The 15,151-nt window shown below is 37.4% G+C and overlaps 1 protein-coding gene across 4 annotated transcripts in view; it reads left to right on the forward strand.

Moving 5' to 3' along the window:
* Nucleotides 1-15,151, forward strand: part of SMYD3 (SET and MYND domain containing 3) — a 703,593-nt gene that overhangs the window by 163,309 nt on the left and 525,133 nt on the right. For 3 of the 4 annotated variants that reach the window (XR_011996317.1, XM_026003417.2, XM_072732820.1), the window contains exon 2: nucleotides 2,097-2,160. The exons of the other annotated variant lie outside the window; for it this stretch is intronic. Coding sequence is in view for 2 of the 3 variants with exons in the window: in XM_026003417.2 (XP_025859202.1) it covers nucleotides 2,097-2,160 (64 nt within the window). In the remaining variant the exon portion in view is untranslated. The remainder of the gene's footprint in view (nucleotides 1-2,096; nucleotides 2,161-15,151) is intronic. 4 annotated transcript variants of the gene reach the window in all.

The following is a 15,151-nucleotide window of genomic DNA, read 5'->3' on the forward strand; positions in this document are numbered from 1 at the left end:
TTAGTTTGGAGATAGAAAGTGGGAGGGAAGGAGGGGGAGAGAGAGAGAGAAAGAGAGAGAGAGAGAGAGAGAGAAAGAGAGAGAGAGAGAGAGAGAGAATCTCAAGCCCACTGCCTGGAGCCTACCCTGGGCTTGAACCCAGACTCTAAGATCATGACCTGAGTCAATATGAATAGATGCTTAACCAACTGAACCACCCAGATGTCCCTTGGTGGATTTTGTTTTTATCTTATTTTATCCAAGAGTGGTAGTATGGTGTGATGGTCAAAACAAGAACCTGAAGGTCAGATTGCTTGGCTTGCATTGTTGCCTGGAATGTTGATATGTGGCAGCTACAGTTCTGTTCTTGGGTATGGGAAGCATTTTGGCTTCCCTTTATTTAGATTTTAACCTTTCCCCATGTTTTATTCTCATATCTGATAGCATATCTGATGCTCACTGTCCCAGAAGTGAATGAAGTATGTGATCTATTTAAGTTCTGATTCTCTTTAGGATTCTGGTTTTCCTCTTTCAATATCCCTGCCACATGCCCTTTATGTTGTTTGCACTACTCTGTCTACTTTCTATCTCAGGAAAATGAATTGAAGTATCCGTAAATTTGTCATAGTAAGACTGCTTCTTTGTAGGACTGTTTGAAATTAAGTGTAAGTCATAGGTATAAAAATCTTTGAACAGTACCTGGCACATTAGAAGTGCTTGGAAAGATTTGTTCTTATTTCATCCTTGATATTAATATTATAGTTTGACTTTTAATGCTCTTGGCTACTCTGAGTATCCATAGTCCTTCCTGCTTTTTGTTTATTGCTATTAATTTTATCATCGTATTTATTTTTTATTTTATAATTCAGTTTTCCTTCATTTTTGCTTTTTTCTTACATAGGGGATGTAACTTTTGAGCATCACAATTCAGCATGTCTAAAGTAGTAACTGGATTTAGTAGAATTTTAAAGTCATTTTCCAGAAAGAGTATATTCGTAATTAAAGTATATGAAAAGTTAAGAATTCTACAATTTTAATGTTTGAAGAGTATAGATACTTCCAGCTAGTTGATGGCACTGTATTTTGTATTTCGTATGGAGACATTAAAATCTGTATGATATAAAATTTTTGGACTCTGGGAATCTCTGACTTTAATGAATTTTTTTTAATTAAAAAGGACATTAGTGGTCCTGATGGTTGCACAACAGTGTGAATGTACTTAATGCCATTTGTTAAGAAACGTAATTCAACTGAGTAGATATTATTCTTTATTTTTAAAGATTTTATTTATTTATTCATGGCGGCATAGAGAGGCAGAGACATAGGCAGAGGGAGAAGCAGGCTGTGGGACTTGATCCCTAGACCCTGGAATCAAGTCCGACCGTGAGCCAAAGGCAGACACTTAACCACTGAGCCACCCAGGCATCTCTCAACTGGGTAAATTTTAAAGATCTTTTGGGGTTTATTCAGTAGTTCATGAATTGGGCAGCAGCCACAGTGTAGTAGATAAAAAGTAGTCCTATTATGCTGTACAAAATGAAAGACTTCTTTAGGCAGAAGAGAGCAGAAACAAGGAAATAATACTAGGTGAGAAAATGGGTTGATTCTTGCAAGGTCACTTTCTATAGGGGTGAACAGGGAGCCCGAGTGGGGCTCTATCCCAGGACCCTGGGATCATGACCTGAGCTGAAGGCAGATGGTTAACCGACTGAGCCTCCCAGGCACCCCCTGATTGACTGTTTTAAGATTCCATTTCTGGAAGAGCCAAAACTAGTTACATCTCAAACATTATATGGGGCTTAGCATACGTGACTCCATTTTGGACCTTGAATTATCTTTTTAACACACTGAAGTATGCACTTAAAAGTGAGGTGGTAAATTTTGTTATATTCATTTTACTACAATTTATAAAAAGAGATCATTAGCTATTATGTCCATGTCTCACATTAAGGATGAAAGATGTTCATCGGTGTGAAAATCTGAATTACAGTACTGTATAGATGGGATGAGCCGAACATATTGGTGTCAGTAGAGTAGGTTGATTTGTATTTCTTTCTTCAACCATAGATGATTTTCACTCGTTTCCTAATGTGAAATTTGTTTTTGTTTTTTAACAGGAAGGAAAAATTGATGCGATGTTCTCAATGCCGAGTTGCCAAATACTGTAGTGCTAAGTGTCAGGTAAGAATGTTCAGCTACAGGGGCACCTGGGTGGCTCAGTTGGCTCAGGTCATGATCTCAGGGTCATGAGATCGAGCCCTGTGTTGGACTCCCACTTCAGTCTGTAGTCTGCTTCTCCCTTTCTCTTTGCTCCTCCCTTCATACTCTCTGTCTCCGAAATAAATAAATAAAAAGAATGTTCAAGTGAAACTTTCAAGGTCTCTGCTCTTAATTTCTCTCTTTTTTTCAATCTTTGATTAATTTTAACTTGTTATTTTCCTTCAATTTAAAAGTTAATAATGTGTATGGTAAAAATTCATATATGTATGAAGTCTTTATATATAAACTAAATACATAATATCCATATATTGTGAAAAAAAAGTTCATTCCTATCTTCTTGTCCTCCTGACCTCAGTCTCGTTGCCCAGAGATATACCCACTGTTAAATTTCTTCTTTGTCTTTGCAGTATTTTCTTGTGCAGACACATTCACATTTTTATATTCTTTGTTTAGAAAAACAGAGTTGGATTATTCTTGTATACCTAAATTCTCCTTTTCATTTTATAATCTGCCTTGAGGACCGTTTGTTGTCGTCTGATTCTGTTATATGAATGAACCATGATTGTTTCTTCCTCGTTAATGAATACTTAACTTTTTTTCAATATTTGGTACTCCCAGTAATGGACCAAGCATCTTCTTGTGCACATTTTTGCACACCTCCAGAAATTAATTGTAGGATAAATTCTTCCTGGCTGTATCGATGAGAAAAAGGGTGCTTGATTTCGAATTTTTAAAGATTGCCTTCCAAGAGTTTTATTTATGACAACCAACAGAGTCTGTGAGAGTATCACTGTTAATGGTTTTGAAATTCTTCAAAGGATGTATAATTAACATTCAACATAACCTTTTCTTCTAACCTTATCATTTCATAAGAAATGCAATTATGCTATAATGAATTGCATCATAATAAAAAGTGTAATTGGAGGTTTTATGTCTGTGTCACTTGCTCTCAACCTTCTACCCATCCTTTTTGTTTCTCATTTTGGAGTGTGTGAGTATGTCCCCCCACACCTAGCCTTCCTCTTTTCCTTTTTTCACATCTAGGCCATACTTATCTGAGGGCTTTTCCGCTATCTCACTTTCTCCTTTGAAAGTAATGTCTCCAGACTGCAAATAGTGTTCTTACCAGAAAAGAAACATACGTGTACAAATTAATCAGAGGACCCAAGTTCTAATGACAGTTATGCAATTAGCTTGTTAAATTATTCCAAAGAAAGCCTGTAAATTCTTTGGACCTCAGTTTCCTAATCTGTACTACTAATAAGAGCTAATATTTACAACACATCTATTGTGTGTCAAGTACTGTTTTATTCTGTTTATTCTTACAAGAATCTTGGGGGGATCACTATCATTGTGCTCATTTTACCAGTAAGGGGACTGAGCTCCAGAATCATAAGCAACCTGCTAAACATCCTACACCGAATAGGCCCTGGAATTTGGGAAATGAATCCAGGATAGTCAGTATCCAGAGCTCTTAATTTCTCTTCCACACCCAAATTTTATTTTTGCTCTTACATTCTGATTAGGTGTAGCTTTCTGTTTCCTATTGTAGTCACATTTTTTCCTAGCATTTGTTTTGTTTTTAATAAGGGAGCATCCTATCCCCAAGGAACACAAAAGAAAAAAAATACTTATATAGAAGGTTAGAAGTAACACTTTCCTAATAAAAATATGGAATGTAAAAAATAATTGGATTATTTTTGCTTCATTTTGTAAAGCAAAAATTCTGTCACAGAAAGACACCAGTTTTATGTAAGATTGTTAGTAATAATAAAAAGCAAAATATGAAAGCAAAGACATTGTTTTTTCTACAAGATAAGTTCTAGATAGTCTATTTTATAGTGATGTTATCTAATTCATGTGAAACTGAGATTCATTTCAGGGAACTTCAAATTAAGATGACTGTATATAGAACCTTCGAATTACATATATCTTTTGGATGAACTTCCTTTATAGTCTCAATGACCTAAACATTTATTATTTTTCCTCTGTTTTTATGAGTGTTTTTTCTCCAATGGTTCTTCCTCCTTTTGTAGTACACTCAAGGAAAAAAAAATCCATTATCTGATTAGAATGTGTAGAGGGAGTTTGATGGGTGGGTATGTCATTTTGATTCATTGTTGTGCATATACTTTTACCACATATATTAGCTGTTTACTGAACATCAATAATAATATCATTGTCAGATGTACTGTAGAAAGTAATGGAAAATAGCTAGTAAGATGAAAGATATCTTACATAAGCCAACTAGTTCACCTCTTGTGTATAAGAAAGGGATGGGATGTGTGTAGAGGTAGGATGGGAGTCAAAGATTGGCCAGAACATATGCATTTAAACAGCTCTGTTTAGCTCACCCTTCAGGTACAGAATTAAACATTGTAATTATTGTGGGTTCCTACAAAGCCTCACAAAATTAAACTGACAAACTGAACTCTGAACAGTAATGAACAGGAGGTGAATGCCCTCCGAATGGAAATTGATAGAGAGGATGTGAATTTGTAGCATAAAATCTATAATATGTTTGCCCTGGAGGAACATAACTTTGGTTCATTAGCTTAGCATTTGATGTGTGGGGCTGTGGCATCGAGTTATCTCAGAGAGGCTACTGTGGTATTATGAAGTGTAGAGTCCCTCGCGCTCCTAAGGCTGGTTTCAGTGTCATTGCTTTTCAGATTTCATTTTTAAAAAAATATTTTATATATGTATTAGAGAGAGAGAGAATGAGAATGAGCAGGAAAGGGGCAGGAGGCCAGAGAGAAGCAGACTCCCCACTGAGCAGGGAGCTCGATGCAGGGCTTGATCCAGGGACCCTGAGATCATGACCTGAGCCAAAGGCAGATCCTTCATTGACTGAGCCACCCAGGTGCCCCTCAAATTTCATTTTTATTTTTTATTTTTTATTTTTTTTTATTTTTTTTATTTTTTTTTAATTTTTATTTATTTATGATAGTCACAGAGAGAGAGAGAGAGGCAGAGATACAGGCAGAGGGAGAAGCAGGCTCCATGCCCCGGGAGCCTGACGTGGGACTCGATCCCGGGTCTCCAGGATCGCGCCCTGGGCCAAAGGCAGGCGCCAAACCGCTGCGCCACCTAGGGATCCCTAAATTTCATTTTTAAACAGAGGAGTAAATGAAGAAGGGTGAATGTTTCCTCCAGCTTCCTTTCTCGTTCCTATTTCTATTTTCTAGAGGTAATCTCTGTGTGTTTGTGTTTTGAGTGGAGGATACATGCCAAACTTTAGTCTACACTTCATATGTAGTGTACACAGATATGTATATATTGACTGCTATGTTCAGTACTCTTTCTTTTTTTTTTTTTTTTTTTTTTTCAGTACTCTTTCTTATACTGGCTACAGTAGTTTGTTATCAGTGGCTTTGTATTCCTCTGTGTACACTTTATTATATCATATAATGCAATAGAGAGTTTATATATGGGAACCAGTCTTCTTTCTTTTTTTTTTTTAAAGATTTTTAATTTATTTATTGAGAGAGAGAGAGGCAGAGACACAGGCAGAGGGAGAAGCAGGCACCATGCAGGGAGCCCGACATGGGACTCCATCCTGGGTCTCCAGGATCATGCCCTGGCCTGCAGGCGGCGTTAAACCACTGTGCCACCGGGACTGCCCTTATTTCTATATTACCAGAACATTACAGGTGATTTTGAGATGAAAGAGGAGGAGCAGGTTAAGTTTTCTTTTAATGTATAAACCAATTTCAAGCTAATTCACCAATTGCTATTTTACCTCTGCTGGATTTAATTTGATTCATAAAATGTATGTTTCTAATTGAATTAATTGCCACACAAAATAAGCAGCTGGGTACTGTAACAAATTGTAATTTATATACTTTAAAAAAATACTATATTAGTAGGGAGAGGCTCTATTTTATGTTAATAATTATAGATCTCTTTAAAAAATGTAAATCTTATTTGTGGGTTTACATTTTATGCTTAGTTACAGAATGATCTGATTCAATTATGATGAATCTCATATTAGTTGGCACTAACAGGGTGATCTAATAATTTGGGGTTTAGAATATCACCAATAATGGTAATAACGCAGAAAGCCCAACCTTTTGTTTGTTTCAAAAATAGCTTCTGTGCCCGGCTTCAGACTGATAGGACATGCACTGAGTGTTCTGTAGAGAACTTGGCTTTCTATCTAATTGTAAATAAAAAGAGAATACCATGTAAGGGTTGAAAGTATTTGATCATATTTGTTTTTGACTTCTACAAACGTCTGGGGCCGTACGCTTGTCTCTGCTTCCTTTGCATTCACCTGCTGAGTGGTCCCATCTGCTCCCATGACTTCAGTTGGCATCTGTATATTAATCATTCTCCAACCTTCTCCTTTCTCCCGAGCACCAGACCCATACGTTCAGTGTACCTCTACTTTGGTGGTGCACTCATATCTCAATTGCCATATAGCAGGACTTCATGCATGATCTTCACCCAAATCTGCTTTTCTTCACAATTTTCAGCCTCAGTGAATAATTCACCAACCACTTATCAGTCCGAGTTGCCAGGCTGGAATCATCTTTGGTTCATATCTTTTCTTGGCCCCATGCCCAGTTAATGAACATATCCTGCTGATTTTAGTATCTAAGATCTAAATTGGTTTGCGTCTCTCTAGCCTCTCCACCACCAGCAATCCGTGTGTGCTCTCAGCTACACTGACTGCAGTTTTTGCCCCCCTGCCAGCTCTTTTTCTACTTCCTACATGGGAGCCAAAGCAACTGTTTTATTCTAGAGTGTCAGCATGCTCTGTCACTCACCTGGAGAAGACCCTGGCCCTTTTCCTCAGGATGAAATTCAAGCTTGTGGACTTTGCCGTGCTTTTACTTCTGAGCCTTTGGGCTTGGACCCAGACCTGATCCCCCAGCTACTGAACTCCTGCTACTTATCCTTTATATCCCAGATTAAATGTCACTCCCTCCTTTCCTAAACTTCTGAGACTAGTTTGTCTCCCTCCTTTTTCACACAGAAATTATCTTCATTATTGGTTTAATTGGCTGGTTTTGCAGGCAGATGGTCAGGCTTGTTCAAAGGGTACTCTCTGTATAGTTCACTGATGTGGATGTAGCATGAGTGGTTAAGTTAATGGGTGAATACATACATTAGCGATACTTGTTTAGAATTAGATTTTAAAATATTAACTTATCTTTAAATAATCTGTAGTAATCTATGTTTTGATTTTTTTTAGGTGAATTATAATTGACATACAGAATCATGTTAGTTTTAGGTGTACAGCATGATGTGATATATGTATATATTGTGAAGTGATCATCACAATAAGTTTAGTTAACGTCTATCACCACACATAATTATAATCTTTCATCTTATGAGAACTTTTAAGATCTACCATCTTAGCAGTTTTTAAATATACAGTACTGTATTGGGGCATCTGCATGGCTTAGTCAGTTAAGCATCCTACTCTTGATCTCATCTCAGGTCTTGATCTCTGGGTCGTTAGTTCAAGCCCTGCATTGGGCCCCACACTGGGTGTGGAGCCTATTTTTTAAAAAATGTGAGTATATGCATATACACACACCCATATACCAGTATTATTAACTCTAGTCACTGTCTTGTTTATTATATCTCCAAGACTCTTTAATTTCTAACCTGATGTTTGTACCTTCTGTCTGCTTATACTCAATTCCCCTTATAACATACTTCTTGCCTCTTGGAACTACCTCTCTGTTGTCTGTATCTGATTTGGTTCTTTTTAGAGTCTACGTATATGTGAGATAGGGAAATATTTCCTGAGCCATCTGTGTAGGCATTATTGATTGACTTCCTGAAGTGGTAGATAAGGGGATTTAGCTCACCTACATCAGCACCTCCTTCTTCTCCCTCTTCCTATATAGTTATTGCTTAACCTCTATCCACCCAGAGTTTATCCAATAGATATTTCTTGAGTAGTACTAGCTAGTCCCTGTTCTAAGTTATTCTGGGGGTTGGAGTGGTGGGCAGTTTAAAATGAGCAAGTCAACAAGATTCTGGCTTTCCTTAAGCTTATATTATGGAATGGAATGAGACAGATAATGACAAATGTCCACAATTATATGAGTGAATGTGCTTTGGATGAGCATGAGCTCACCTTTGAAAAGGTGATTACAGAAGGACATCCTATAGAGGTGACATTTGACCTGGGATCTAATTGCCAAAAGTGGCCAGCAATGGAAAGCTCTAGAACAGATTTTTTACTGTTACTCATAAATGGACAGCACCAATGTTCACCATAGACCTATGGTGATAATGATGTGTCACTATAAGTTCATCTGTTGTCATAAATGTACCATCTGATGGGGATCATATAGGTGGCTATGTATGTGTGGTGATAGGGAATATATGGGCATCTTCTGTACTGGCCTCTCGATTTTGCTGCGAATTTAAAACTGCTCTAAAACAATTAAGTCTCAAAAAAAAAAAAAAAAAAGAAGAAAGGAAAAATAGGAGTTGGAAATGAAGCCAGTGAGTGAAGATCTGAAGGACTTGATTATGGATTCATCCATCCATTGATTTACTTAGCAAATATTAGGGTCAGCACCAGGGCTTTTCTAGGCTCTGATGCAATGTTATTGAACAAGACACAGAAAGAAAGCCCTTGGCCAGGGGAGTTTACATTTTCTAGGTGAGATAAAGAGTGTAGAAAATGATAGAGATTGGAGGCTGTTTTGTGTGTGTGTGTATGTATACATATCTCCATGTATGTATCTTCATATGTCAAATATAAAGATATTGAGAGAGATGGATGTATCTATACTATTTCTAAAGAGATCTGTTTCTACCTACCTATGTATTTATTTAGCTACCTACCTACCTGTCTGTCTATCTGTCATCTATCAATCTGTCTGTTGATCTAAGACCTGTCAGGGTTACATTTGAGTGGAGACCTGAAAGAAGTAATCAAGGCATGCCAAGATTGGGAGAAAGGAGTTTCGGGCCAGTTGTACATCAAATGGAAAAGCAGGAATGGATATGATTTGTTTAAGGAAGGTCAGGAAGGCCAGATGGTGGACCAGAGGCAGCTACAAAGAGGTTGTAGGAGATCAGGTTGGAGATATAGGAGGGGCCAGGTTATGATAAGGCTCTTATATGCTACTGTGGTTAAAGATATACATTTTTGTTCTGTGTGTGATGGGCTGCTACAGTAGGGTTCTCAGGGGGCAAGGAGAGTCAATATTATGGTGTGATTGAGATTTTAAAGGAACCTTTCTGACTGCTATGGGGATAGCTTACAGGGGAGTAAAGGTAGGGGATGAAGAACCAGTCAGGAGCTTATTCCAGAAGTCTGGTCATCATATATTGGTGGCTAGGACAACAGTAGTGGCAACAAAGAAGGTCTGGTAAATTCAGGGTAACTTTTGAAGGAAGCACTGCCTGAATTTGCCCCTAGATGCATTCATTCATGTGTTTAAGAGATCAGCATTTGCTTGGCACTGAGCTAGTACTGATCTAGTCAAGAGCTTGGATGGTTCGGATTAGAGTTTGAGCAGTGAGAGTCAAAAATGATTAGATCTGAGACCTATTTTGAAATTGTAGCTCTGTGTTTGCCAATAGGTTAGATATAAAAGGTGAGGCAAAAAGAAGAGTCAGAGGGTCAGAGGTGATGTCAGCTTTTATGACCTGAGCAGCTTCGGGTGAATGGCGGTGCCATTTAATGACTTACAGAAATCTGAGGGAAGAGCAAGTTCTGGGAGAGGAAGCCTTAACATCCAGGTTTTGAGTTTGTGCCCATTGAACATACAGTTGGAGATGTTAAATTGGCAACTGATACATTTGTGTGGAGCTCAGAGGAGGGGCTGAAACTGCATGAAATAGATAAAATGGGATGAATATGGATTGGGGAGGGAGAAGATTCAAGAAAGACTTGTTTTTGGCTTTTCCAACTGAGGAGATGATGATTGCATTTATGACATGGGGAAAACCATGTGAGAGATGGGAAGAATCTGCTTTGGCCACATTAGTTTGGGGATAACTGTTTACATTTGCTAAGCTCAGTTTCCTCTTCTCACATTTGTAACTTTAATAGTATGAGCAAGCCTCCAGTTCTGCTTTATGAAGTTAGTAGTCTCCCCTTATCTGTGCTTTCCCTTCCTGCATTTCTAGTTTCCCAAAGTCAGCTGCAGCTCAAAAATATTACATGGGAAATCTCAGAGATAAAGAGTTCATAAGTTTTAAGTTACATGCTGTTCTGAGTAGTGTGGTGAAGTCTTGTGCCGTCCCGCACTGTCCTCTTCCTCCCACGTGGGTCATGCATCATGTCTTTGTCCAGTGTTTTCACACTGTAGACACTATTGAGGTAATTATGTGTCAGAAAAGAGTTACGTGTGTGTGTGTATGTGTGTGTGTGTATACAGAGATTGGTAATATCTGCAGTTTCAGACATCCATGGATAAGGGAGATCTATTTTATAGACAGTATCTCTCTATACCCTACTTTTAAAGGTGAACATATTAGTGTTCCCACATATCCCTCTATTTCTTATCACTCTATTTCCCATAATTTACCAATTGTGCCTTCACTTTTGTATTGTCAAGATTAATACTTACATTCTGTTCTGGAACACAAAGTTGGGCCCTGTCTAGAGGTGGGTGGCTCAATCAGTTAAGTGTCCAACTCTTGATTTCAACTCAGGTTATGATCTCAGGGTCCTGGGATCAAGTTCTGCATAAGGCAGCATGAAATTCTGGCTCCCTCTCCCCCTGCCCAACCCCCAAATAAATAATTCTTTAAAAAAATTGCTTACTGCAGAGTCTTTGTGTGTGCATGGACCTCTTTCCTTGTCTGTAATAAAGGGGTCACAGCCTTCAGCCCCTGGAGGAATGAGACTGCTATCAAGGAAGCCATCCTAGGGTGAGCCAGCGCCAGGAAGACCAAAGAGAAGGCTGAGACAAATCTCTGCAGCAGAAATATTAGTGTCAAATTCAGCTTGATTCTCCATTTGACATTCCTCTGCTCATTCATTCCTCTTGCTCATTCCAGTAGCAAGGAGCTGTTTTCAGACTGTTTGGTATGCAGACTGTTGGTTAAGTCTCTCTTTTTAATGCTACTTTTCAGTTCCCTTCTGTGCCTGATGTATACTTTGATGCTAGATCCTTGCTGGATTTCTGCTAGGTAGGTTGACTCTCCTCAGAAAAGACTTTGAAGGTAACTGCACTTTGGTGTAGCCTTCACTGCTCTGTTTGTATAGCCTGTCTTACCCATACCTTCTGACTTCTAAACACGGAGTTAAACTCCTCATTCATTTATGGCCCTTCTAATACACTTCGGGAGTTAGAAACTTGCTAATTACTTTTACCTGGGAACTAAAATGTGCTCCATCTTCATGTTCTGCTAGAACTTGGTGCTGACATTCTGATTAATCTAGCATGGAAGCTTCTTTCAAAGAAAAAAGATTGGAAGTCTGTAGAGGCAAATGAGTTATTTTGTCTTTCTAGCTTAAATATATTAATTAGGTTACCCCATCTTTGTATGATCTTTATCCAGATCAGAGGTTGGCAAACTTTTTTAGAGTGGTCCAGATAATAAATACTATTTGTTGTAACTACTCAGCAGTGTTGTCATCATGTGAAAAGGAGGGGGAGTGTAAATTGTGAGTGTGGTTATGTTTCAATAAAACTTTATAAAAGCAGATGACAGAATGGATTTGACCTGGGTCCTACACTAGATGATCACTTTACTGATGATTTACTCTGGGGGCACTAATATTATTATTTATTATGTGATTCCTCAGTTAACCAGGAGACTGTAATTTCCATTTTTTTAAGAAGTAATATTTGATTCTTGTCTATTCTATCAAATTAATGCCCTTTGATGATTCTTGTGCCTCATTCCGTCTTTATATTTGGCTCTACCTGTCTAATTTGATTAAGGCTACTGGGAAGGCACTCTTGTTCTCCAGTTGATGCAGAATTCAGTAAGCTTTGAAGGTGATAAGTCTAATGTCTATCACTAGGTCTCTTGTGTGCCCTAAGGAGATTTAATGCAAGATTTTAATCAATGCCTGTCAGTCAGCTGAGGCACCCAGCTTTGCTTTCCAATTTTCTTTTTCCAGATTCCAACTTTTTAGACCTTCATGTATTTGTCAACCTTCAGTTCATTACTGGGCTATTTGGAGGCATGAAGAAGGAGATATTGTTTATTCTTTCTTTTCTTTCTTTCTTTCTTTCTTTCTTTCTTTCTTTCTTCTTTCTTCTTTCTTTCTTTTTAAAGATTTTATTTATTTATTCATGAGAGACACAGAGAGAGAGAGGCAGAGACATAGGCAGAGGGAGAAGCAGGCTCCATGCAGGGAGCCCGATGTGGGACTCGATCCCAGGCCTCCAGGATCACACCCTGAGCTGAACACAGACACCACCCAGGCGTCCCTATTGGCTCTTGAATGGTTTGTGAGGGCCAGAATAACTATTGGGTCTCTCTCTCTCTTCTTTTTTTTTTTTTTTTGCCACAGGTTTCATGGCAACCCAGCTACCTGACATTTTGCTCATAGGAAATCTCTATCTATATTGTTTGTGATTTGTGGTAAAAAGACCATAACAATCTTTCACACAGAATTTGTTCAGGTAGTGGTATTTATGATAAATACAATTGCTGAATACATGACTAAAAAGAATTCATTTTCTATTTGCATATTTACATATGCATACATATGTATGCATTCATTACATATTTGCATATTTATTTAAATATTTTCTATTTACACCAATTTCTTTATCCTCAGTGATCCAAAATTTGAGGAAAATACTGTTCCAAATTTTCAGCTCTTTATAAGCCTAATGTGAGCAGATTTCACACCTACTTTGACATAATTCAGATATCTTTTTCTATGGATATTACAGCATCATGGATTTTATAATGGGGAGGCTGCCTTAGAGATTACTGAACCTAGTCTTCTTACAGAATAAATATCTGGTGAGCCCAGGTCATGAATTAGATGTGTTTACGCAAACCAGGCTCGACACATGTCATACTCCATCCCACACAATAATAAGCTGCCTTAAAACGAGTCTTTACCCCAACCCAAATCGAATATTTAACAGTACTTAAGTGGGTTATTGAGCTGTAGTGACTTTGTTTCCAGGGAAGGAAGGGAATTGTCATTGCTAAGGTAATTTTGTGTAAGGAAGAAGAAATAAATTGATTTTCTCTTTCTTTTGTCACATTTCATCAATTCTCTTCTTTAGAATTCAAAATCGTGTCTTACTGGCCAAAGAAGGTATTGTTAGAGAGTTTACTTGCTTTTTTTTCCTTTTTTGGATGGCCTTAATTTCAAATAATGATAAATATATAGTAAGTTATATCTTCTATAAAGAGTACTGGTTTAGGAAGAAATCATCAGATAGCTATTGGACACCTGGTACATGCTAGATGTACCTAATTGGTAGAATACTTATTTATTTATCTTTTAAAAATATTTATTTATTTATTTATTTATTTATTTATTTATTTATTTATTTATAGAATGCAGGCAGGGTCAGAGGGAGAGAGAGATAGTCTCAAGCAGACTCCATGATGAGCACAGAGCCCTTCATGAGGCTTAGTTCCGGGACCCTCAGATCATGACCTGAGCCAAAATCAAGAGTTAGATACTTGACCAACTGAGCCACCCAGGTGCCCCAGTAGTATATTTATTTTTAAAAACCAGACATGAATGAAGCTAACCCAATAAAACAGTCTTTGCATTACAGAAGATTTCAGTGAAGTATTTTTTAACATTTAAAAATTAATACATTTACACCATTCTTTGGGTTATAAGCAGATTTTCCAAAATATTTAAGTGTTTACTGAACAGTAATTTTGCTTTCTCTTTCATGTAAAAATGATTCTCCTTGAATGACAGTTGTTAGACATAAGAAAGATATTTATATTTACTATTATTTGTAAATATAATAACATGATATTTGCAGAAAATTCAAACACTGTGGGAAAGCATAAGGAGAAAGGCAAAAATAGCTTTTTCTTTTAGGAAAAGCTGAAAAAATTATTACCAGTTAAGTTTTATAAAGAAATGTATGATGAGCATTCTTACACTTTTTCTGTACATAAATTACATTTGTGAGGATTAAATGCATTATAAATATTACTTATATGCCAACAATATGCACATAAGAGTTTTTCTGTTCATTACCAGACACCTATGAGAAAGATTAGAGGGGTGCCTAGGGGCTCAGTCAGTTAAGAGTCCAACCGTTGATTTCTACTCAGGTCATGGTCTCAGGGTGTGAGATTGAGCCCCACGTTGGACTCTACATGGGGTGTGGAGTCTACTTGGTATTCTCTCTCTCCCTGGCCCTCCTGCAGCTTGCACAGGAGCTCACTCGTGTGCTCTCTCTCTCATTGAAAAAAAAAAAAAAGTTTAGAAAAACTTACAGTTCTACTGATAAGGCTGGAATGTTCCCATTTCATTAGACCCCAGGCCCCAGACCCTTCCAAATACTGTTAGTTTCACTCACCTTTGCTGAACTAAGGCTGCCCTTGTTATCTTCTTTCTTTTCACATTCCTTTGCTTGCTGGTGTGCTTCATCTATTTTTTTAAATTATTGTTTTTCTTTTTTAGTCTTGGGTTTTCTATTCATATCCCTTACTTTTTTGTTGGAATATTCATCATTTCTTTAGTTATTTTGTTAAGACCTTCTTTCATTTTAGAGACATTTAACATGGTCAACATACATAGTGTAGCCTTTGTTCTCCTGGTTTGTCCTTTATCTTTCAATTTTGCTTGTGGTATTAGGTTGTTCTTTCTCATGTACAAAAGTTATTTATTTTTAATGTAGTGTAATATATACATATTTTCCTTTTTGGGTTTGATGTCCTGCTTAGAAACATTTTCCACACTTCAGTCTTATAAAATGTTCATTCCTAAAGGACAACAGTTTAATAGTTTAGTAAATATAGGATAGTATTTTTTTTGTTTCTTCTGTTTAGCATATACAATGGCCTCCCCTTTTCA

This window comes from Vulpes vulpes, chromosome 13, assembly GCF_048418805.1.
Source record: "Vulpes vulpes isolate BD-2025 chromosome 13, VulVul3, whole genome shotgun sequence".
Classification (NCBI taxonomy): Eukaryota; Metazoa; Chordata; class Mammalia; order Carnivora; family Canidae; genus Vulpes; species Vulpes vulpes.